The sequence below is a fragment of the Oryzias latipes genome, chromosome 19 (genome assembly GCF_053564925.1).
Source record: "Oryzias latipes strain Hd-rR chromosome 19, Olatipes_Hd-rR_3.1".
NCBI lineage: Eukaryota > Metazoa > Chordata > Actinopteri > Beloniformes > Adrianichthyidae > Oryzias > Oryzias latipes.
Window position 1 is genome coordinate 11,762,141 of NC_136255.1, and position 23,953 is coordinate 11,786,093.

The 23,953-nt window shown below is 39.1% G+C and overlaps 1 protein-coding gene across 13 annotated transcripts in view; it reads left to right on the forward strand.

The window, feature by feature from the left end:
* tanc2b (tetratricopeptide repeat, ankyrin repeat and coiled-coil containing 2b) overlaps window positions 1–23,953 on the forward strand; it is a 184,998-nt gene that overhangs the window by 31,965 nt on the left and 129,080 nt on the right. For 9 of the 13 annotated variants that reach the window (XM_023949338.2, XM_023949340.2, XM_023949341.2 and 6 more), the window contains one exon: window positions 14,898–14,998. In XM_023949338.2, the coding sequence (XP_023805106.1) occupies window positions 14,932–14,998 (67 nt within the window). In that variant the 5' untranslated portion in view covers window positions 14,898–14,931. The remainder of the gene's footprint in view (window positions 1–14,897; window positions 14,999–23,953) is intronic. The other 4 variants (XM_023949339.2, XM_078937042.1, XM_078937045.1 and 1 more) reach the window with 1 other exon arrangement.

A 23,953-nucleotide genomic window follows, 5' to 3' on the forward strand; every position in this document is an offset into this window, starting at 1 on the left:
GTCTGTTGCTGCTGTAAGTGAAGCAGCTTTATCCTCCAGTTTTGTATACTGTTATAAATCGTCACATGTTCCGCCGCTAACTTCACATAGATGACGGGACTGTGGGGGTGGACGGTGTCTCGCGTGTGTTTGTTTACCTTGCAAACAGACGGTAGAGGAGAAAAGGAAAAAAAATTAACTGAAAGGAGAGTTAATAAACAAAACTAATTTTACGCAACGATTTACTTGCCATGTGGTGACTAACCCGCTAACTTTTACTCTCCAAAGAGGAGAAAATGCTCGCAACTGGCAAGTGTTAATTTTGAACCCTTCAAAGCAAAAGTTTATCGCGATAGACTCTGTTTTTTGTATAGAAAAAGTTCTATCACGATAAATATTGTTTAGTTTTCTTGCCCAGCCCTAGGAAAAGATATGTCCATATCTCCTCATGGGTTCATGAGGTCATTCAGAGACTCTCACAATACGGTGAGCCTCACAATATACTTCACGATAATCGCGCTTTGAGCGGTACTTCCGTTTCTCTGTGACCCAGTTTGACGACTTGCTGTCCCGCATTATAGTTTTTCGTTTTTTATTCCACTGTACCAAAACTGTGTATACAGATGACCTCTGTATTCCTGCACATCTCTTTCCCTGTTTATTTTTCTGAACACTCCTATTTTTGTATATATTCTTTCAAAATGTGTATTTGATAACTCGTCATTACCGTCTGTACATGCTTGTGCCAAACTCCTACTTGCTACTGTGACAAGGAAATTTCCCATTCGTGGGATTAATAAATAAATAAATCTAAATCTAAGCGGAAAGAAGGCCTGATCGGAAGAAAAATACGCCATGTAAACACGCTGTTCGGAATAGTCTACCCCGATCAGACTCGTTCGGATCAAAATTTCTTTCCGATCGAGATAGGTGGGTTATGCCGATTGTTGATCCCATCGTTGTGCATGTAAATAGTTCATTCCGATCGTGTGTCACTACTGCTCTTGTTTAACGTCATGCATAGACGGTGTTTCGCTCCAGAGAAAGCTTTGGAGCTCAAACTGGAACGACCGGCTGCTCTGAGGTTGCCGGTGTGCAGCGCGGAGCGCTGCTCCGCCCTCGCCCCGCTGGCTCCTTGCCTCTCCCTTCTCTTACACCCCTCGCAAGGGGGGTGCTTGGGAGGAGCACTTCGTGCCCCGTGATGTCTGGACCCTGCGCGGTCCTGGGTTCAGGTGCCGGTGGACGGAGCAAACCGTGTCTCTGAGCAGAGCAGCCAGACTTCTAACTTTGTTTTTGAGGGGAGGGGAGGATGCTTTGTCACGTGTGTGTTTTGTTGTTTTGTTATGTGTGGGAGACTTTGGACTGCGATCCCGCCGCTCTGGGTTAGCAAGCTGCTCGAGCAGAGCTCGGACCCCCAGCTCACACTTTGCTTTGGGGCGGTGTGTGAGCTTTTCAAAGCAGAAATGCTGCGCAGTCCTTAGAAACCATTCAAACAATCACCTGGATTTGTTACCAGTCGTGTCCCGACAAAATAAAGGCTGATGTTATTCCCACATATTTACGTGCAGCCAAGATGCAAATTGCAGCATTTCCCGCATCGATTCTATGTTCATCCAAGGCTAAATGTTGTTAGGGCCTGTTAGCCTTTTCCTAACCCTTCTTCCGGCTCCGTTCTGCAACAAAAAAAGCACTGACCCCACGGATTAAAAATAAAATGATGAGCAAACAGGTGCTTCATAATAACTATAACAATAATAAAAGCACGTTTAAAAGATCATCTCGTATATTAGGGAGCAGCCACATATCTATGTATGTGGCAGCTGAGCTTGTTCACAGCGAGACTCATTTCTTCTTCCGGTATTTTAAAGAGAAGTGCGCATGTGCAAATGATTTATTCCGACTGAAAGTGTGGCCCATGTAGACGTTTGTTATAATCGAAAAAGGTTTTTCTGGGCCCATGTACACCGTTGAATTCTAATCCGATATTTGATCCGATCAAGATATTTTGCACATGTAACCGCGGCTATTGAAACTGGATGCCCAAATCGCTTTCAGTGGGAACACAGCGTCAGCGAAATGGAAAAACACTTTTTTTTTTAACCTGTTTACTTATGGCAAAACCATAACAGCTAGAATTCACACTGGACTGCAAATACACCCCAGAACACCCTTAATGTGCACTCAATGTTTTAATTTTTTAGCAGGTGAGGCATGCATTAACTCCACAGTGCTTCATGATTCCTTCTTCAAAAAGAAATGTTCAGTGCTGTTTGCTGACTTATATGGTTGTAGCTAGCAGCTGATCTAATTGTCATTCTGCTCATTTAAGCATGCAGACTGCTGCACTGTTGTTGAGCGGACATTTGCTCACCCCAGGGATATATTAGCAATTATGTCTAAAGAGCCGTCTCAGGTGTTTTTTTTCTCCCCAAACAAGGACTTCCTTGTTTTTGTTCATTATCAGCATACAGAACAGAAATAATAGAAAATAGATAGCATAATATGTTGTGACTTTGCAATTTCTTCAACCAATAATGTCTCTTGGAAAAAAATGTTCGAGGAGAGCTAGTTTTTGTCGTCATTTAAATATTGTTTATCATAACTTTGACTTGCTTCCAGTACTCTTCACTGAGACCAAAGGTCTCCAGAGAAGGAATAAATAGCAGAGAAATCAATCTCTGCTAATGTGTGGTTTGAAAATAACATGCTGTGAACAGCATGAAAATAAGATCTGCATTGTTGTATTAGCAGAGCTCTGCAACTGTCATTCTGCTTCATACATAATTACTGTGTAGGAAGGAGATATGCAAAGTTGTCGTAAATCCATGTTTATTTTGTCAAAACAGGAACCCTGCTTCCACCACTTCCTAAAATTTGTGGCCTATAAATAAGAAATCGGTTCAGACCCTAGTCTGCATTCAGTTTTTCTGTAGAAATGTTGGATTGACTTGATTGCAGAGGACTATAGTAGTCCATGTACTCTGCTATTTAGAGGAAACTAATTCAAATGATAATTTAAATTGAAAAAGTATGCATACCAAACTGTAAACCTAATTTTCCAAGTCCAAAATAGTATTTTATAAAACTAATAAAGACAGCACATTCTTATTATAATAATTATTATTATATATATACCAGTACTACTTTATTAAAATTTTTCTTACACCATATGTCGCATATCGTGATTAAGTCAGGGTTCTAGTTTTGGTCCTACTTGTTAAAGTTGGTCATTGTCTAAAAGCTTTTCTTTTAACACGATCAGTAAAACATCTATGATCAAGAGGCCAATCAAGAGACCAACTTTGTGCATAATTTAGATGTGAAGGCTTATGATTATATTCTGTGAATTACCAAACAAACTACCCATTTGTTCCAGATATTAAATTAAGGCATAAAATGATTACGGGAAGTAGCTTGTCTTGCTAGTGTAACACAATGACCTGTTCACCTTGTGAATTGACCTGTCTTTAGTTACTTTTTCACCCTTTAACAATGAAGCTGTGGCCAGCGACAGCAAAATAATGCACACTCCTTGAATTACCTTAACTCTTCAGATGGTAAACCAGCTGACTGAGAGAGCACTTCACAGTAGTGATCATTAGATAATATATATTTAGCTTTAAATAATACTTAAAATCCATGGTGTTGTTTTTTTATGATTATTGAGCCATTGTAACCATTGCTGGCACATGTATTATGAGAAAAAAAGTCAAACTATTTCTCTTAACAGAGGATAATAATTTATGTAAAACAGAAAGATGCTAATTATTTACTGAAACACCATTGGAACATCTTGCTGTTATAAATGCATCAATGCCTTTCTTCTTCTTTATTGAGGGTTTTGATGTTTTATGGCTTTGTTTTCTGATTTTCTTTAGAAAAGAAGTTAATTTGTGGTAGTGACTAAATGTGGCAGTAACCTCAGCACCACATGTCCTTGTTCCCCCACACATGATTGACGTGTCGCGAGGCTCTGGCTGGAATCTAACAGACATTTATTGGTGGCTATCTGCCATCAGAGGTCGGTTGCTTAGTTAATGTGCTAATTGGCTTTTAGTTTCCTCTGGTCTTGTCTTTGCTTTCAATCAAACATCACACTAGCATGACAGCACTTAAAATGGCAGGTGAAGCTGGAAAAGAAATCAGTTAAAATCCTTTCTTTGCTTCCTACGCAGTGAATGGCAGTCCTGAGGGCCACCTTTGTCCTTGTTGGGCACACTTTTTCATTTTTCCGCAGATTCCATAGTCCTGGGATTGAAAAAAAGTATTCTCACCAAATATGAAAGTGGAACATAGGACATGTATGACAAGAATGTGATTGAGCAAATAATCGGAAAAATTTCCTTTAAATGAATTTCATTTTTCATCCATCTTCTTCCGTTTTGTCCTTTACGGGATCCTGGCCACTTAGGCGCGAAGGCAGGGGAGACCCTGGACAGGTCGCCAGTCTGTCGCCGGTGAATTTCATTTTTGATTCCAATATTTGATTTAAAATACATTTCAGTTTAATGTTAAATTATACTAATGTCAGCATTCTTTTAAAGGCTTATCTCTAAACAAAAACCTGCTAAATCTTTTTCAAAAGTTGTTGGAAAAAAAAAACATTAAACAGATTAGTAGGCTTAAAACTTGAAAACAAATTTGCACTTAAAACATAGTACACAACACAAAACACAGTTGGATATTAGATTAAGGAAAGGTAATGAAATTATGGTTTCATTTAAAAATTCATCTTGTTCTGAAGATCAAAATTTATTTCATGTCTTTGGATATTTATGGCTCTTTTGGAACATTCATTCATGAAGCCAGAAGTTTTAGATGCAATGATTTTCAGTCTTTTATTTTGTTTTGTAACAAATACTGAGACTATGTGGAATTTTGATAAGTTGGATTTTCTATCTGTCCGTCCGTCCGTGGCAGGGAGCATATACTTGAATATTTTAGCTTTTTAAGTATGTTCCACGACTTGATAAAATCAAGATGTTTGATTAGGTAAAACCTTTAAATATCCAAACATACTTTTGATAGTTTGCCTTTTGATTTAATGTTAATTAGGATTATTTATACTTTTTCTTAGAATTTAGTATTTTTTTCATATTTCTGACTTTTTTATTATTCCTTTTTTTCCATTATATATTATTTAGTTCCTGCTTTAATTTCAGACTTGTAATTTTCCCATTAATCTTTAAAGTATTGTTTCCTTTTCTGAATTCCTTCTTTATTCTTATGATGAAAAAAAAAATTAAAGAGTCATAAAGGCCTCTTGGCCCTAATCCTTTCTGCAATAATTAGAGCATAACCCCTTCATCTTTTTACTTTTAAGTGAAGTAAAACCTAATTACAATTATTACGTTTTCTTTGGTAACCCCATTTAACTGTAAGTGCTTTTATTATCTTCATTATTCTTGACTATTTTTGTATTTTATCCACTTTTGAAACAGGTTTCGTACTTAAAGTTTAAACAGAAGTCAATATGACTCTAAGGTTTTCACCCACGTTTTGCTTCTTCTGGTATGATTTTTTTGTTTATAGTGTTTCTTCTTTCATTGCTCGCCATAAGCAACACTGATTACATAAAAATGGAACAGTAATACAGTGTAAACCCTCCAACACTTCAGCTCATTTGCATTCGTAGGGCAGACATATTCCCTGCAAAAGCGGTTTGTGGATGAGATGAAAGAAGATTACAAAGGGTGCGCTGTTAATTCACAGTGGATAAAGAAGTTCTACAGTGAACGTGAGCATGGGAGAGGTGTACAGACAGAAGTGGAACGATGCATAATTCATCAGGAAACGGTTTCATCTCCCATCTCAGTCAGTGTGCCGCTTCAATAAAATCCTGATTCCATCCATGCCTGTGTAATTTGCAGTCTTATTTCCCCAGACGTGAACAAAACAAGCTGTTGTCAACAATCACTTTTGACAGTTGGACATGTTTTTCTGACTGTCTGTGAGCCCAGTTGTAGGCAGAAAGTCAATTTTTCAGCACCAAATGTCATCTTGAGAACCCATTCGACATATATAGAGTCGCTTTCAATCTCCCTCCCCCTGTTTGGCTGGATGGCAATATGTCATCGATCTGTTCTATTCTTGCCTCTGTTGTTTGAAGCCATACTCGCTCACTCGATCCATCCCATTCTAACTATATCTTAAGAGTAGGCAGAGTTCTCTGTACCTCTGTTGGATTACAGTAAGTTTGTCATTCCCTTTTTCTATTGAAATGCAGAACCATATATACAACCATTTTCTCTAGATTCCATTATGATTTAAAAAATTGAAAGTTTTACCCTTTTTTTTGCATCTTTTTAAATATTGCAAGCAAACTTTGTATAATACATCATTATTAAATGCTGTCACAATGAGTGTCATTCTTTTCAAGGCCATAATTATCGTCTTAGTTGAAAACAATCCTCCCCGTCTAATTCAGGCAGGACGCTAGGTTATTATTTAACATCACATCCTACAAGGTCAAGGTATAGGGGAGGGTTTAAAAACATCATGTGGATATGAAATCGATCTGAATTTTTTTAAAGTTGGTATTAACTCATTTCATTCATCTTTAGCATTTTTAAAATTTTCATAAAAAAAGCTTACTTATTTATAAATGTATTAAAAGGTTTTATTGTGATTTATTATTATGGTTTTCTTAAAGACCCGCTCCAACCCCCCACCCCCACCCCTGTACCCAGACAACTCCATCAGATTAAGAGAGCAGCTGCTAAAATACCATTACAATGCAGCAAGCACATATTTGAAACTGCTTGTGTCTCTGGAGTCCCACAAAGATCAAGGTGTAGGTTCCTCAGAGGCTTGCAGTTATGCATAAACCTATTCAGACACCCCTAAACAACACTCACAACCAGAAACGGCTGCAGTGTTCCCAGACTAGTCTTCAAACAGACTCGTTTACTGATGCCAAATGCCGTGCTACCCTGAATGGTCCCTGAATGGATGGATGGAGTAGTTGGTTGTTGGTTGATGGCCACCATGTCCCAACAAGGCTGTGACATCATCAAGAATGTGGCAGAGTTGTGTTTTGGGCTGGAATCATGAGGAGAGGACTGGTTGGCCCATTGACTTTTCGGAAGATGTGAAAAGGACCTCTGAAAAGTATGTGGAGTTTTTGACTGACCACTTTCTTTCGTGGTCCAAAAGGAAGAACTGTGTGTTTGGTAACAAAAACATCATGCATGACCATGCAATGGACCATCTCATGCTGCAAGGAATGCCTCTGCATCATTGGCAATGCAATGCCCCCCCATCCTCTCCTAACCTCAACCCTATTGAGAACCTTTGGAGCATCCTCAAGCAACATATATATGAGGGTGGGAAGCAGTTCATATCCAAACTCTGGGATTCTCTATTCTCCAAAGAAATTCAAGCAGAAACTCTCCAAAACTCACAAGTTCAATGGATGCAAAAATTGTGAAGCTGCTATAAAATAAGGGATCTTATGTTAACTTGACCTTTTAAGATGTTTTTGATTGAAATAGGTTTTTATTCCAGTAAATATGAACTCCTAATGCAGAAAATTCAACAAAAGACCATCTTCAGGTCTGCGGAATCAATAAAATGTCGTGGAACTCTGTTGTACGTAATAATGTGGAACAGTGCACTTTAAGGTTTTTGTTTGTAAAAACTACTGTTATCTTTAGGAGGTTTCTTCAATAACAATTAATATAGACTCTAATGGTTAGCGACTCAAAAATTATGCTATCATTTGCAATGATTATTTAGAAAAATCATTGAAAAATATAATTTACATAGCAACTTGAGATGCGCTGTAAATGTGTAATACCAATAATGTGATATGAAAAGGATAGAAATAGACAAACATAAGATTTTAAAGAACAGTGTAACTTAAAAATAAAATTAAAACATCTAATGGAATACGTTACACTAAATAACAAACCAAAGTCAAAAGATCTTGGTTTCAGTTTGAGACAAAACTGTGACATCTGCTGGCCTTCAAAAATTAACAACAACAAAAAAGCAACTGTTCTTTTTTTGCACTCGACTCTTTAGATTTTTTTAAACGAGTGTTACAAAATATTTAAAAGCAGAGCATTAATCAATTAACTTTCAAGCTATTAAATGTTTGCTGGAGACCTTGCAGATGAACTGCCAAAATGCATCTCCCAATAAAAATCCTGGCAGTCCGTGCAGAACTGCAGTGCAGCTGAATGGCTGTCTAATCTCACCATCCACTGCTTTGCTGCTGTGGAGCGCAACAGTATAAACCCATTATTGCAAAATGTAATGTTATCAAGGACTTATGAATAAATGCAAAAAGCACTACAGTGTTGGAGGAAGGCGTTTAATCCATGCACTCATAGGAAAAAGTTTTTGGATGACTTCCTGTGAAAGTAAACTCTGCGCGGAGCGGTTATGCTAAATATTGATTGTCACAGAAATCAGCATATTTTTTCCATTTGGGCTCACAGGGTGTAATGAAGTGTGACTGAATCGGTCATATGCTGTAAAAGATTCAATTCTGATGCACATCAAAGCAATCAAGTAAACAGTAAATAGTTAGGAAAAAGTGCAAATATTTTTAGACTTGTGATAATTTAATGTCATCATTAGTTCAGACTATAGATGGCCTCTTAATTTTAGTCAGTGCAAATGTTGATTACATGCAGTTACCCACATTCTAAAACTGACCATCATGCAATGACCATCTTATCCTTGAAGCTGCCTGTCAAACCCTGTCTTGTATCTCCTGCTGTACCTTTGTTTTGTGTTTTTTAGCAGCGCTGAAACAACAAAGGTGAACAAATGGGACTTTTCAAGAGAATTCATGCAAAGTCCTGTGGTTAATGAAATTTACATGTCATGTTTCAGAGCAAAGAACAGGTTCATCTTCATCGTTTAAATGTGGAAGTGGGTGGCAGTGGCTCAGGTGGTCGAGCAGGTTGTCCAATGATCGAAGGGTCGGCGGTTCGATCCCCGCTCCCCCCAGTCAACTGTTGTTGTGTCCTTGGGAGGAGGTCCTTGGGCCTCCAGTGTGGCTCAGCTGGTGTGTGTGAATGTACATGAATGTCCCGGTGATGGTAGAGCGGCCGTAGGCGCGAACTGGCAGCCACACCTCTGTCAGCCTGTCCCAGGGCAGCTGTGGCTGCATCAGTAGTTACCATCACCAAGCATGAATGAATAATGGACACATTGTAAGCGCTTTGAGCGTCTGGAAAAGCGCAGATAAATCCAATCCATTATTATTATTGTCATAACTCTTGCAGGGATTTCCTGATCCGATTGGAACTGATTTCCGATCACGTAGTTTCAAACTTGATCGGAAACGGATGTTGTGTCCCAGTCAGGGATCGGATATTTGATCAGCGCTATATTTCAAGCATTTATTACACTAGAACTCTAGGTATCAAGAATGGATGGCAAAATTTTATTGCCGTGAAACGAAGCGGAGTACGGCACAAGTTCAACCAGGAAGTGCACAAAAACAGTTTGGTGATCTAGTGAGATCTTCACAGTATCAGATCAGGGGATTTGTCAATTGTGTTTTTACTTTTTGACAATATTACTGCAATCTTTAACCTTTTTACACATAGTTGTCCTATTTCTGCTTGATTGTTTAAGTTACTTTACAGAAGTAATTTTTTGTTTTGTTTTAAATGATAAAAGAAGGTCAATTAAAAAATAAAAGGTACAACCTGGATCTGTTGATTACATTTGTTCATTTTATTAAATGTGTTACAAAAGTATCAGATGGAGACTCCGTATCGGCAGATATTGAAAATCAAATAACTCTGATCGGGGCCAAGAAAATCTGATTGGGATGTCCCTAATTCTTCTGCGACTTTTTGTGTGGCAGCATATGTTGCAGCAGCACTTGTGTAATGGCCAGCAGGTATAGCAGTGAGGTCTATAAATAAAGAGGCTGGATGAGGGACTAGAAATGATTGCTGCAAGTATTTAACTTCATGCAGAAAAAAAAATAGCAGTTAAATGAAACATTTGTTAAAGTATTTCACCTTTATAGCAAAACCATTTAGTCTGTTTATGGCTTTACCTTACCTGCACATTAATTAAACACTAAATATTTCCTCAAAAGTGATACTTCTGGTTACTAATCCATCTGCAGGTTCAGTCTGTAGGACATCTTTGTGAACATTGCATAGCGACACCTCTACCTAACATAGTTATTGTTGTTGTTCACAGAAACGAGCAGAAAAGAGCATGGCAAGCTAAAGTAAAACATAACGGAATCAGAGCTGCAATGCTGTTGTTGTTTTGATGTCTGCAGGGAGAAATGCTTTTTCAGAATTCACTTACAAGCCGTGCCGTCTGCCATTGAAGAGATTTCAAAGAAGACATGTGGTTAGACAGCTCTTATTGAATGGCTGTGCATTGTGATTTTTTTCCTCCATGTGCATAATCTGGCTAAGAGAATTTTGAGCACCTACCTGCATGGCAAACAGTATTTATTTGGTCTTCCCAGACGTTCTCTAAAACAAACGAGGCTAAATAAAAGGCCAGGAATTACGTTCACTTTCATTTGGCTCTTTGTGATTCTAATAAAGGTTGACAAGCTATTTTGGTCTTTTCCTATGAATGGATTTGAGTGAGAGGACAGAAAAGGTCTGAGTCTGTTCAAACTGGGTACAGACTTTGTAATGAAACCTTGTGACAGCTGGCTTGTGCAGGAGGACTTCAGCTTCCCCCGGGATCACGCCGCAACCAGTGCACACGGATATTCACTGAGTGTTTGGGATGCGCTGTTTTATAAGTCCTATACTTTCACAAGAGTTTAGTTCAGATTTGTTGTTTATTTTTTGTTAAAAAAAAAAGTCAGGCAAACTTATCAGAGAGAACTTATAGAGATATAAGTTAGAAAAATGTAAACTTTGGGTACATTCAGAAAAGTGTAGACAAAATGTCATTGTTGTTACATATTTTTTAGATAATTTTAAGGTTAATTCATGCATATGCGGATGGTACACTTATTTTTTTAAAGTTCAGACAGACATTATTTGGACAAAAGAATGTAAAGAAGGGGCCCAGTGACAGACTGGCGACCTGTCCAGGGTGTACCTCACCTTCACTAAACAGTAGCCGGGACTCGTCTCTGGCATTCCCGTGACCCCGAAAGGGATATAGTGGGTTAAAAAAAATTGATGGATGGATTGGATGGTTATTTACAGTTTTCATGGGTGTTAAAAAGTAAATATCCGTCCATCTATCCATCCATCCTTCCATCCATCCATCCTTAGAACCAGCTGAATCCCTTTCAGGGCCATGGAGTTGCCGGAGCCAAACCAGATACTGCTGACGGGGTTACACCCTGCACATGTCGCCAGGAAGTTGCACGGCCCAAAAGTAAATGTACAAAATGTATTAATAAACATTAAATCTTGAGATGAATTTTTTTTTTTACTTAACATATCCGCATCCATCAGAGTGTTTTAAAACTGTACCTGACAGATGGAACTAAATACACACACATAAAAGAAAAAAAAAATTCTGATCCTAAAAGTAACAAACGAGGTCTTTTAGACCAATCCCATCCCCCATGTGGTCCTTAGTGATATAGATGTCTGCACTGCCCATTGCAGTGCTAGTGGTGCCAGAATAAATCTAGATGAATAAATAATCTGTGGCAGGGCTGGAGGGAAATTTAGTCCGCAGCAACCCTAAGCGGTTTCTTCATTGCCTTGTGCGGCCTCTCACCTTGCGCGCTGGGCCCTGACACTTCCCTTATTGATATTGCTGTGATTAATGGAGCTCTGCCCCCCCCAACCATCCTCAGACAGGAGAATATGACTTATCTGTGTCTAAAGCGTGCGGGTGTGTCCTGCTGTAAGGAGATGCGAGGAGATTCACCACTGGATGCAACTCACTGGATGTTTTCTTGCTTGACTTTAGACATACACGTCCAGAATTTTCGGTTTAACCAACAGAAATGAAATGTTACATTTTATGAAAATATGTTTTATGACTATATCATTCTTATTTGATTTATATTCAGACAGAGAAATTGTGCTGTAATTAACCATTATTGAAACATGGCTGACCTTCAGTTTTTGCACGTTTCTTTCACATTTAATCGTGAAGAGCCCTTGAATGTTTTTGTTGTGTGAAGCTACGCGTGTTCGAGCGGGCACGTCCAATGAAAAGTCTATGTAAACGCAGTGGTACGCGCGTTTTAGGCTTCTGCTTTTAAAATTCTTGTGTTCGCGCACTGCTACCTATGTTTCTATGACCATTTTTGGGTTCTACGTTCTAAACGCGCTGCCATTGAATGCGTGTTGCAAGTTAGGCTAGGTTGAATTCTGACCAATCAAGGACTGGCTTTGGTAGTGAGATATGGATGGAATTACAAACTGTTAATTATGGAGGTGAAATCAATAACTATTGCTGTCAGAATTATATGACACAAAGTCTTTCAAATTAAATATAGCGGTGAAAGAAAAACACTGCAGCACAGTTCACAGTGCTTTGACATTTCCCACCAAGTCTGCCCCAACAGTAGGTGGTGGACGTGCTCTAGTATCGGGTAAAGACAGTCCAGTGTGAACACCATAGCTAAACACATTCTTGGTTTGAGTGTAGCATTAGAGCTATATTCCTAAAATAATTATTTTCCCCCACTAGTTTTCAATAACTTTTCTCCCTTTTCCTATTGGGCCTTCTGAGATTTCTGCTTTAAGGTAATCACATTAAACAATCCTGCCCCCCCATGAGAAGTGTGTGTGCTCTATTATTGTGTTTGTGTGGTTTGGAGGTTTGGAGTAACATAATAGAAATCCTATAAGACGGCCCAACTCTAACATCAATGGCCCCATTAAAATATACTTTATTGATTTGGAAAAAAAAGCTTTGTAATGAATTTATTGGGTGGGGGTAGCATTAGATTTGATTAGCATTAGTCTTTCATTCATCCAGATTGATTCCTTTGTTGTAGTAAGTTTTTACAAAAAAAAGCACTACACTCTATAATGAATTTAACTCAAACACACTCAACTGTTGTTTTTTTTTTACTTACTACTTGCATTAGATCAGTGGGCACAGTTGCTCCCACAATGTAGTCTTTTTTTTTCAAGGCTTTAGCTACGTACACACCAGACATGTAACAAACGCTCAAGATAGTGCTAAACGTGGGTTTTTAAATTTGCGTTTACTTAGCCCATGGTGTTCATGCTAGACAAGCAGGGAGGGGCTTCTTTTCCTTTTTTCTTTTTCCAACTGTAACATGCGGACATGTTACAGTTAGAAGTGACTTGGTTTCGAAAGGTTGAAGCTATGCAAATCTCGCGAATCTTAATCCAGGTTTTTTCTTTCACAGCTCTATTCCGATATATAAAAGACTGGGCCCAGAGTTATTAATGTCTTCTTCCAGAAACACACGAGAGCAGGAGTTTTGAACTCAGTGGACCCAATCCCGTATTTACGCCCGTTTACATAGACTTTATATTGGAAGTGGTCACTTGAATGCACTTTGCTGAGGGTGGTAGGAATGCAGCTTCAAAGATTCATTATTTAACTAAGAAATGCAATAATGTCATTTCATCCTTTATTTTAATGACACAAATTGTTAAACCATTATTTTTCCATAATTTCAACTAATGAAAGCCAAAAAGGTTTTTTGTTTAATACTACAGTGCCTTAGCTTATGCAGCTCATCTTAGATCCTGAGATGAGCTGCATCCGCTTACACATACATACAGATCATCTGTGAGAGTGTGCTGCTTCTTTCCAGTGCAATGATTGGTACACAAGGTCAGAGATGGTGAGAATGGTCATTTGCAACTCAGATTTGGAGCACACATCATAATACACATTTTTAGACGACATGGATCCCAAGTAAGCACAATGTTCTGTTTGCTTCGTATTTTCCTCAGCACGAGCCGCAATTCGTCAATACGCCGGACTCGGAGTCGCGGTGGTGCTACCAATACCAAGATGAATTTTGGGCAGCACCAATGCAGTCTCTCCATCTATATGCAGGATCCAAAAAGAGATTTTTTCGTCAAAATATGTTTTATACTCCTAAAAAAGTTCTACACTGGATGGAAAAGAAAGGGAATGAGGCAGATTTGAGTAGAACAGGTATAAAAAACAGGTGATGGAGAAAAGGGAGTAGATAAAGTGTGTGTGTGTCGGGGGGGGGGGGGGGGGTGCAGAGTTCAGAAAAAGTAGAGATAAAAGGAGTGGAGACATATAAAAATGCAATGAAAGTTTGAGGTTTAATGTTGCAAATGTCATTAATAAATACTCACAGAAGAAATGGAATTTTTGTACGTAACCATTCGCCCAAAACAAACAGACAAATACAATTAAGTACAATCCTGCATAGACACATGGAAATTTATGCAGATCAACACAAACAACTCTACACACAACATATACAAGCCAATGCAAAGACAATACAAAACCTGCACACAAACATATGTGTCTGTGTAGAAGCGATCTTTAAGGTGTGCTCAGGTGAGCAGTGTAGTGATAAACACACCTCCAAGGAACTAAAACAGTGACACCCCGGGGAACAAAAAATCACACCGTTGAAAAGAAAACTGGTCACCCTGGCCTCATATACTTTCAAATAAGATGCCCAAGACGGCTTTGTTCACCCTCAAAGTACTGTTGGACCACTACTCCCTTCCATTCTTCACTAATTACATGAAAGCATTTGATCCTTTGATGACACAGATAAGATTAAGCACTAATGAACAGGATCTCTTCCTGCATCCGATTTTAGATGGATAATGCCCATTAACTCCTTTTGAAGCTGCATTTTACTTCTCTCTTATCGTAAGAAAAATGCTTGAATGATATCCCTAATGTTCCTTCCAACTAATGCGTTATATTGTTAAGACTGTCGGGGAAATCTTCTGACAGAACTGGTCACGCTAAAGGAGCCCACAGGAAGCCTAAACACGCATCTTCTCTCTTTTTTCCCCCAGCAGATCTTTCTGTAGACGAGCATCTGCTGCAGCCATGTTCAGGAACAGCTTGAAGATGCTGCTGACGGGGGGGAAGGCCAACCGAAAGAGTCGCAGCAGCGGTAAGTCGGTCTTGTGATCGCAAATCACAACAGTGACACATCTGCTTGTCAGCAGCACATGAGGTGTTGACTCAGTTACTAAGAATATTTTAGGAGGCAGAACTGCAACTCAGGAGGTGCAATTTAAAAGAAAAAAAAAGTTAGGAGCAAAATGCACAGTTAAAAAAAAAATCAAACCAATAAACTGTGAAGAAGAAGAAAAAAGCTATGTAAGCTTTCTAAACTTAAAGAACCACTCTGATGAGAATTTGGTTTTTGGTGTTTTTTTAACATGTTCCTGTAGCATTTTTCTCATGAAGAAGGACATGTATTAAAAAAAAAATAAGATTAAAATTGCATTTCTGAGTATTTCTTTCTTCAGATTGTTGTAAATCAGGAGCAGGCAAAAAAACTGTTAAGAAAGATTGGATCTGTTACATAGAGAATATTCTGGGCCACAAACCCCCTGCTCCGCTCCATTCGGATGTATCCACTTGCAGACAAATATATCCATGTGCGTTTTTTTGGTTCCTTGTCTGAGATGGCATCTGGCTCAACTCTGTACAGCTGGATAGCTCTAATACTGCTGGCTATTTCTGTTGTAATGTTAGCTTGGGGTTGTCAGGGGCTGTAAGCTAGAGGGAGAGAGTGTAAACAGATGAATGATGAGAAGTAGAGGCGGTCTTACTCCACGCCAGCAGGTCCACTCACAGCTTAGAGTCAAATTTCAAATGAACTAGGGTCCTACTTACTAACTCGAAGAATCATTTTCTATTCTATCAAACCAGATCGATCTGTCTGAGGCAGCATCAAATCTAATCGACCAATACCATTATAAAATCATTTCAAAATGAAATAAATATATAACCAAATGGAAATAAGTAAATACCATATGGATTGAGACATGGAAAAAATGGAAAAACAAATGTTATTTCCAGTAAAGAAATAAAAAAAGTTTAGAAAAACGAAACACAACAAAAAAACAGAAAAGGTAGGTACTAAGGCTTATCACTAATTGGATCATGATATTCAGTATCACTTCATGTCAAATACCTTTCGGTTTAAATGATGGACAAATGTCATCATCCAATCAGTGATGTTCCATAGGATCTATGTTGACATGGTGCCTCTGCCAGCTGCTCTCCCCCTCCCCTGCCTGCTCTGCTCCGGACGCGACCAGCTGTCTCCACTTACCCTCATCACCACCATGGCCTCTTAAGGAGTTCCTGGACCTCCACTCGACGCCAGTTCGTTTACCTCCCACGGAATAATCTACTCTGGATCTCACCTGGTCGCAGTCCTCTAATTTCACGCCGTCTCACCTCTGGAATCCTGCAACTGCTCTCCTCCAGCCAGCCGCCGCGCCTCTGTTGGAAATAAGCCAAAACTCACCTTCCTATATAAAAACTTCTAAACTCACTTTAATGTCTGAGTCTCCTTCTGGGTTACAGCATCTGGGTCACTCCGAATTATAGTCATACCATGACATATGTTTTCCGGTTTCACGTTGTGTTTAGTTTTTCTAACATTTCATTTGGTTTTCAGGAAATTACTTTAGTTTTTGTGTTTTATGTTTTTTGTTCGTTTCTTTCACGTTTTGATTTCTGAAATGTAATGCTAAAATAGAATTTGTTTGGCTTTTTTTTACCTGCCTAAATGTTTTTGTGTGATTTGCACTTCAGGGCCACCGTAGGGAGGGGCTTCTGCTCCTTTTTTCTTTTTCCACTGTGAATTATTAATTTCTCCCTGATGATCAATTTTCTAATGGTTGGCACTTTGTGAATTAGAAGTACCATCCATGCAAATGGTAATCCCAAATCTTATCCCCTAATTGGTCAAAGTTTGACCTGAATTAACTCTTAACACGCCTTCAATGGCAGCTCGTTTTCTAAAAGAGCCTGAAAACGGTTGTAAATTTGCATTGCTACGCATGGATGCCAGAGCTGGAAGCCTAAAACGCGCATTTACATCGACTTTTTATTGGAAGTGGTCGCTTAAACAAGCGTTGCAGAGGGCGGTGTGAACGTAGCTCTAGATGCGTTTTGTTCATTTGGAGCATCTGCATAATGGAGAGGCAACGAAGCGATGGTGCCCAACTGTTTTGCCATCTTCATGTTTTCACTTGGCAGTGTTTGGATTCTTCCATCATGACATTTGGCTCGTCCAGCTTTTCTGCACTCGCCTATACATGTTTGCCCTTCTGAAGCTTTTACTTTACATTAACCATAAAAGAAAAAACCCTCAAACACCTGTATGGATGTATTTTTGATAAGCTGTTCAGCTATTTCCAAGGGCAGAGGGAGCAGAAGAGTTTATTAGGCAGGCAGCGCTCCCCACCCAGTTCCCACTCTTGATGCATCGCGAAAGCATTTGGCTCAAAGGAAGGAGTTTCTGCCCTGTAAAGAATGTGTTCGTGTACAGTCTGCGTGTGAATGGGCTGATTGAAACGCGCCTCTGATGGAAGATGGTGAGATGTGATTTTCGTCTGCTGTGTTTGACTTAAAAGGCAGTGTCAGACTTAAGGAATGGTGGAGCTGGAGGGGGGAAATAGACCCGCTAATCTGAAGACAACAGATGAACCGGCTGTCCCAGTGATCTGCGCTGGAGAAATAGTTTGAGCCCCAAGTTACCAAACTGGTGAATGGCAGTTTTAAAATTGAATAACAGAGATAAGCAGCTTGGAATGTGAATGGGATGAGTTGAACAAATCTGTGTCGTGGGGCACTCTGTGAAAAGAGCGTTATCTCACTGGAAAATAGCTTTGTGTTGCCAGCTTCATCCTAAGACGTTATCACTTATATTCGAGTGAGCCTTACATGTCATTGTACTTGGTCTAACGTCTGTCTGGTTAATCAGACGCCACTCAATATCTGAAGTCAATGCTCACTTAAGAGAATTTACCACAACACCCCAGGACTCAGTGTGCAGACTTCAGATAGAAGTATTTAAAAAAAAAAGTATTTTTTAACTTTAACTAACCTATTTTTCTGAGTATAAGTTGTGGTATTTTTTTGCATAGTTTGGCCCGGTTACTCAGGTGCAACTTGTATGCTATTTTCTTTTATATTAAATAGCGACAACCACTAGAGGGCACTGTAGGTGCGTGTATCAGTATTTGCTACTGACAGCAACATAGAAGAAGAGCTGCGTGTCACTACCCGATCGGTAACAGCTACCAGATCCATCCCCACATGTGTGAAAATAGATACTTCCACGGCACTTACTGGTCTTGAGATGTTAGAAGCAAGAAAAATTTCTTAAGATGTTGAAAAAAGAATGAAACACAAAATAAAAGTTATTGATCACAACTGTACGATCCTCACCGCAAATGTGCAAAATAAGATCACACGGCTGAGTGTACGCAATCCGTCCCGTGCATGGGCAAATGTCTTCTTCTGTTATAAACGGTTAATTTGACTGTAAAATAGTATTTCTCAGAATAAAAGGCCTTCTATTCTTTTCCCATTTCCAACAAGTAAAACATTGTATCAATGAGATTTTCATTGTCTGTATGAGGGAAACAGAAATTTGCATGATCAGGGAGTAATTGTTGTTATCTGTTGCAATGTTGGCGACAAGAGGAAGTGATGTAAGATTTGCGCATTTGTGGAACTCAGTGGTGGACCGTGCATGACGGTAGTTATGCGTGCATAAATTCTGGTTATTATTGTTACTTATTCAGTTATTATGATTTGTGTTTTAAGCTGAAATGTTCGTTCTTGTTTCCGTAAAAGTGTGACCTATATATGCTAATTTTTCTTCTTTATTATGCATTTATTGGCTGCTGCGACTCTGTGTGGAAGCCAGACTTTGTGACAGAGCTGCCAGCAGCAACTGCATGTACAAATGCACACTTTCCTGGAAAGCCACATCATAGCATGATCCCTGTACTGCATCATTTTTTTTTACACTGCAAACTGTCCTTTGCATTATAGATGAAGGCTTGTGTAAGTGTTTGGAATTTGTAGTACTTCTTTTCATTTCAGGGGTAAAAGTTCTACTATTTCCAATACTTTTTCCTGTCAGGGGTCTAAATTTGAAACAAAGTCAACTTTCTGACACCCAATTACAGTTTATGGCACTGACTGATTGGAAAATGAGAAATGGGGTTCGAAAGGTTGGGGTGTCTGGACAGGGAGCTGTTGCGTGACTAATAAGCACTTAGAGCAATGAGCGGGAGAGCTGCAGTGGAGCAGGGACAATGTAATTTACATAAATGTGTACATGGTTATCATGGAGGTTAGGTTGATTTAGGTTTTACAAAACTGAAGTTTAAAGTATATTTTGTGTGATTGCTGAAAGAACTGTAAGCTGTTTTGTGGAGCTGCAGCGCTCTAAATGTTTTGGGGATTCAATGCAGTTTGACATAATCTCCTTATCAAGCTTGTTTTAGGAGTCATTTTTTAAAATATTTCTGCCATATCAATAAAAAAAAAAAGCAAAAAAAAACACTCAGTCTAAAGATTTAGAAACATTCTGTTTTAAATCTTGCAACTATCTCCACCCGGGTCTGTGTTTAAATGCACCACTTATTTTTATTTATAGTAAGATATCTAAGTTTGAACAGCCTAGGTTACATATCTATTTCCAATGTTTTACAACTTTTTAAAAAAAAGTTTATGTAAAATAATGATTGAAATCTTTTTAATGTTGTCGCAGTTTGGTTCATTAAAAAAAGACCATTTGAAAGTTTGAATACTATGTCTTCAGTAAAGCATTAAAAGTCATATTTATTGAGTTAAAGAAATGTAACACTTTAATTGTTAATATAGCAAAAGGCAACACTGACAACTTCCTGTTTGAAGCATGTTCATAAACGAATCTATCTGGAATCAGGTCAGTTTAACTGCTTATCCATTGGTGGCTTGTGACGTTTGTACCATGTGACACATGGGCTTGTGCTTATTCAGTCCAATGTATATTGGCTCGATTTTGCAATTGTATTCAGGGCTCCAGACTAACTTTTTTCACTAGGAGCACTGTGGCCCCCAACTGAAAATTTTAGGGGCACAACCAGAAAATTTAGGGGCGCATACCGTAAATCAACATGCTAACCAAATCTACTAATTTCCACTGTGTTATGAATAAATACTTTAATAATGAGATGCAGAAATTACAATGTGCTGTTCCAAATTCAGTGTCACATTTTAATCTGCACTTTTGAAGTTGCAACAAAAAGGGAAACCGACAGTACCATCGCTGTCATGACAGTACAAATAGTAAACAAAAAACCATACATTCAGAATAAAAAAAAGTTTTTAGTAACGAAGTGATTACCGTAGTAACCTTTTGGTCATTTCACAGTTACAAACAATACTTAAATGTATGTAAACATTAGGGGATGGAAATACATCTTGGTGACACCAAATAGGTGCAGCCAAGATGCACAATAAGCGTGTTTGAGATCACCCAGGTGGACGCTGCACAGATCACCTGGTGTGAGATGTATATTTTTGTTTTTGCTCCAACATCACCTGTCATTCAAAACCAAAAAATATCACGAGAAAGGGGCGGGAGCAAGGCGCCAACCTACGCGAACACAGCTGGAAATTTAGCACTGCTCTGACTGAAAGCTGCCCTACCGACTACAAAACAATGCATTATGGGACATGTATCCTGATGGGCTTTTATATTTCAGTGATCAATTAAGATAATTTAAATTACCAACTGATTAAAAAAAGGCTACATACATTACAAAACAGTAAAATAATTATAAAAGATATAATATCAGAAATCACAGATCATACCAAGGGGGAGAGGCATATTACAAATAAATTGAATGTTAAGGACAACAACTTCCTGTTCACCTTCAGTCTCGCTGCAGCTTCGCCTTCATCTCCCCCCCCCCACGGGCCTGGTCTCCCCAACGATCCAGGCGCGGCGCTGGTTAGGTTGCATTTTCCCCACGTGTTTTAAGTGTGTCTATTGAGTTGTCGCTCACACGTGTTTAGAGCCCCGTTAGCTGTCACGCATGTAGGTGTGGGACATTTATGCTCCTCAGCTGACCTTCTCCCGCGGGAGCGATGTGCTGCCGTAACGCATGAGAACCGCGGTTTGCTTCGCGAGTTTGAACATCTGCTGCAGACTCTGACACTGGTACACTGGCTGCAGGTCGGAAGAAGGAATCAATAGTACACTTGTTCATAGCTCAGACGCACATATCAGCTTGTGATGATATTTGTCTCCGTTTCCTTCCCACAGATGTTTTCGCGCGCTCGATTATCTCTAGGCCCCTCCCCCTCCACGCATTTTAGCCACTTAGTGACTTTCCCTATTCTTCTCACACGCATTGGCTGCCTCACAGACAGGCTTCACTCAATGAAACGCGAGTGTGTGCTTGCGTCTCATGAGTATGTGTGCGAGTGTGTGTGTGTGTGTTTGCGTGCGTGTGCGCTCACGTCTCATTGATTATTTCATTGATCATTGACGTGCCCCTTCCACGTTTAATGTATAAAAAATATGGAGGGTGGGGGAGGCAAATTTATCGGTAGCACATGTGCGACTGTATGTAAAATTCAGTCGCACACTCTAATTTTGGTCGCAAAATGCGACCATTTGGTCGCAGTCTGGAGCCTTGGTTTTATGATCAAAGTAAATTCAATCATGCTTCAGCTGTAGAACAACCGTTTAAGGTAAGTTCTACCAACCGTCAGGATTAACTAGCTTCTATTGGCCCATTTTCAAAAATGTCTGAGTTCATTGAGTAACATTCAGCCTATGGTGACAACTTTAAATGTAGATATGGATAAATATAGATATGGATTGTTCTATATGCAGTCATTGATTTATGTTGACCGTGTTCAACTCACTTTTCCATGTTTTGTTTTGCTTTTTGAGCTGATCGGTTTGCATCAGAAACTCTTAATTTTCCTTGTTTGGGAGGTGTAAAAAAGGAAAAGTAAAAAAGTAAAAAGGTTTGTTAACAAATATAGCAAAATTTTAAACACTAGAAAATTAACTAATTTGTCGCTGTTAAGATGTAAACAATGTAATGTGCTTAATTAATAAAAATAAAAACAAAACTGGCTGTTCATGCACTTCAAATGGCCTTTTTCTAAAAACAAAAACAAAAACATTGCCTTGTTTATTATGCCTTATTCGTAACTGCCCTTACGGTTAGATGCGAGCTGTCTGCGGGTAATAAATGTGCAAACCTGTACGTAAACGGCACACAGGAAAATCAAGCAAAAATCAAGGACATAAATCCCTCAGTGGACCTGTAGAGTGAAAATGTCCATGCACATTTTTTTCTATGGAGGATGGTGACAGGTTGTAGCAAACGGATACCAAAGACAATGATGAAGTAAGGGTAAAGTAGGTACGTGTTGTCCAAATGTTTCGTCTCTCTCCCCCTCATATCCTGTGGACTTGTGAGTGCTGTTTACCCGATCAGTCAGTGCTCCTTACATGCCCCGTACAGGTCTGCCCATTCTTCGCCAGCAGATAGCCTGTATCCACCTTTAAGGGTAGTTGTGACTATTGGTTTATTAATGTCTAGAGTGTGGCTAGAGTGTGGCTAGAGTGTGGCTTAAGGGCACCGTGCAACAGCATCATTCATTCGTCATAAATGCGTGCAACTTAGATTAGCCTTATGAATACTTTACGATACCTCATGCACATCAATTCTACCTTCTATTTCAACGAGCCTCAAGGGAACTGCAAGATATACCTGCCCTCCCCTGAAGATGCAACCGCTCCTCTGTACAAACCTCCCTTAAGGGTCAACCCCCGTATGGGGTCTATGTTAATTTACTACTTGTTTTTTGTTCTTGGTTGGTGTGCAATACCACTCCCAAAGGGGGGGGGGGATCAATCTGAATGATGAATCAATCTGAATCGAGACAAGCTCCATAGATCAATAATCGATCTTTTATGCCTTTACTTTTCCGGTGACCTAACGCATGACAGCAGTAAAGCTAAAGTCTGCTAGCTTGGTGCTAACATATAATCGAATTTCCTTGATTGATTGACTAAACACACACTGCTGACTAAATGAGCAGCTTTTTATACTAACAGGCAGGAATTTTCCAAACTTTTAAAGAAGCTTTTTTAAAAAAAACAACCATTTGTGGTTTGAAACAATGGTTTTTATTTTATTTTGGAATGAATTGTAAAGCTAAAGCGTGAGCTCCACCTAGTGGCCAAACTATTGCTTATTATTGTATTTCTATACAAATAAATGTGTAAACAGTGTAAATTCAAAATCGAATAGTGAATCAAATTGATCCAGGCTTTAGTGAATTAAATCAAATAATTTCTTGAAATTCTTGGTGAAACCCAGCCCTTTGAGGTTCTTTTTTGGAGCTTTGAAAGTATAAATGTGCGCTGTTGTCATTAGCCTTTACAATATTGCGCAAATTTATTGCTATCACCATTAAACCTCTTGCGATATAAGAGAAACGTACTTTTAAATCACATTTTAGTTGACAATAAATGTATCTAAAATACATTAGTTTTTTTCTCTCCAGTGTTCCTTTGCTGCAGAACATTCAAACTTTCCGTTACTGGGAATACTGTTCAGGCAGCCAAGTTTCTCCTCCGTCTTAGTATGTGAATGTCTGAAGGCAGCAGGTTCTTGACAGGAATCAACCCCCCCCTCCCCCTAATTACAACAGTTTAATTGATGGCTCATTCTCCACTGTGGCTAAGAGATCTGATTAGAGATCATCAGATCAGCAAACATGCTTAGAGCTCTGAGGCACCAGCAAGAAGTGGCAGCCTTAATGCAGTTGAAATGCACTTACTGCCATGTCTCTACTGCAAGTTGCAGCCAGTTTCCTGTAGCCAAATAATATGCTTTGTCTTGTAGATGTGACGTCTTTGTAGATGATGTAAAGTGGACTTCATCATGCTCAAAGCACTTTTCAAAGTGTGTCTTTTCCTTTGTTCAGTCTTGCGCTGAAGTGAGTCCTTACATTTGAAGCGCTGTGACAGCTATAGAGTCCTTTGATTTCAGATTTGTAAATGAACACATAT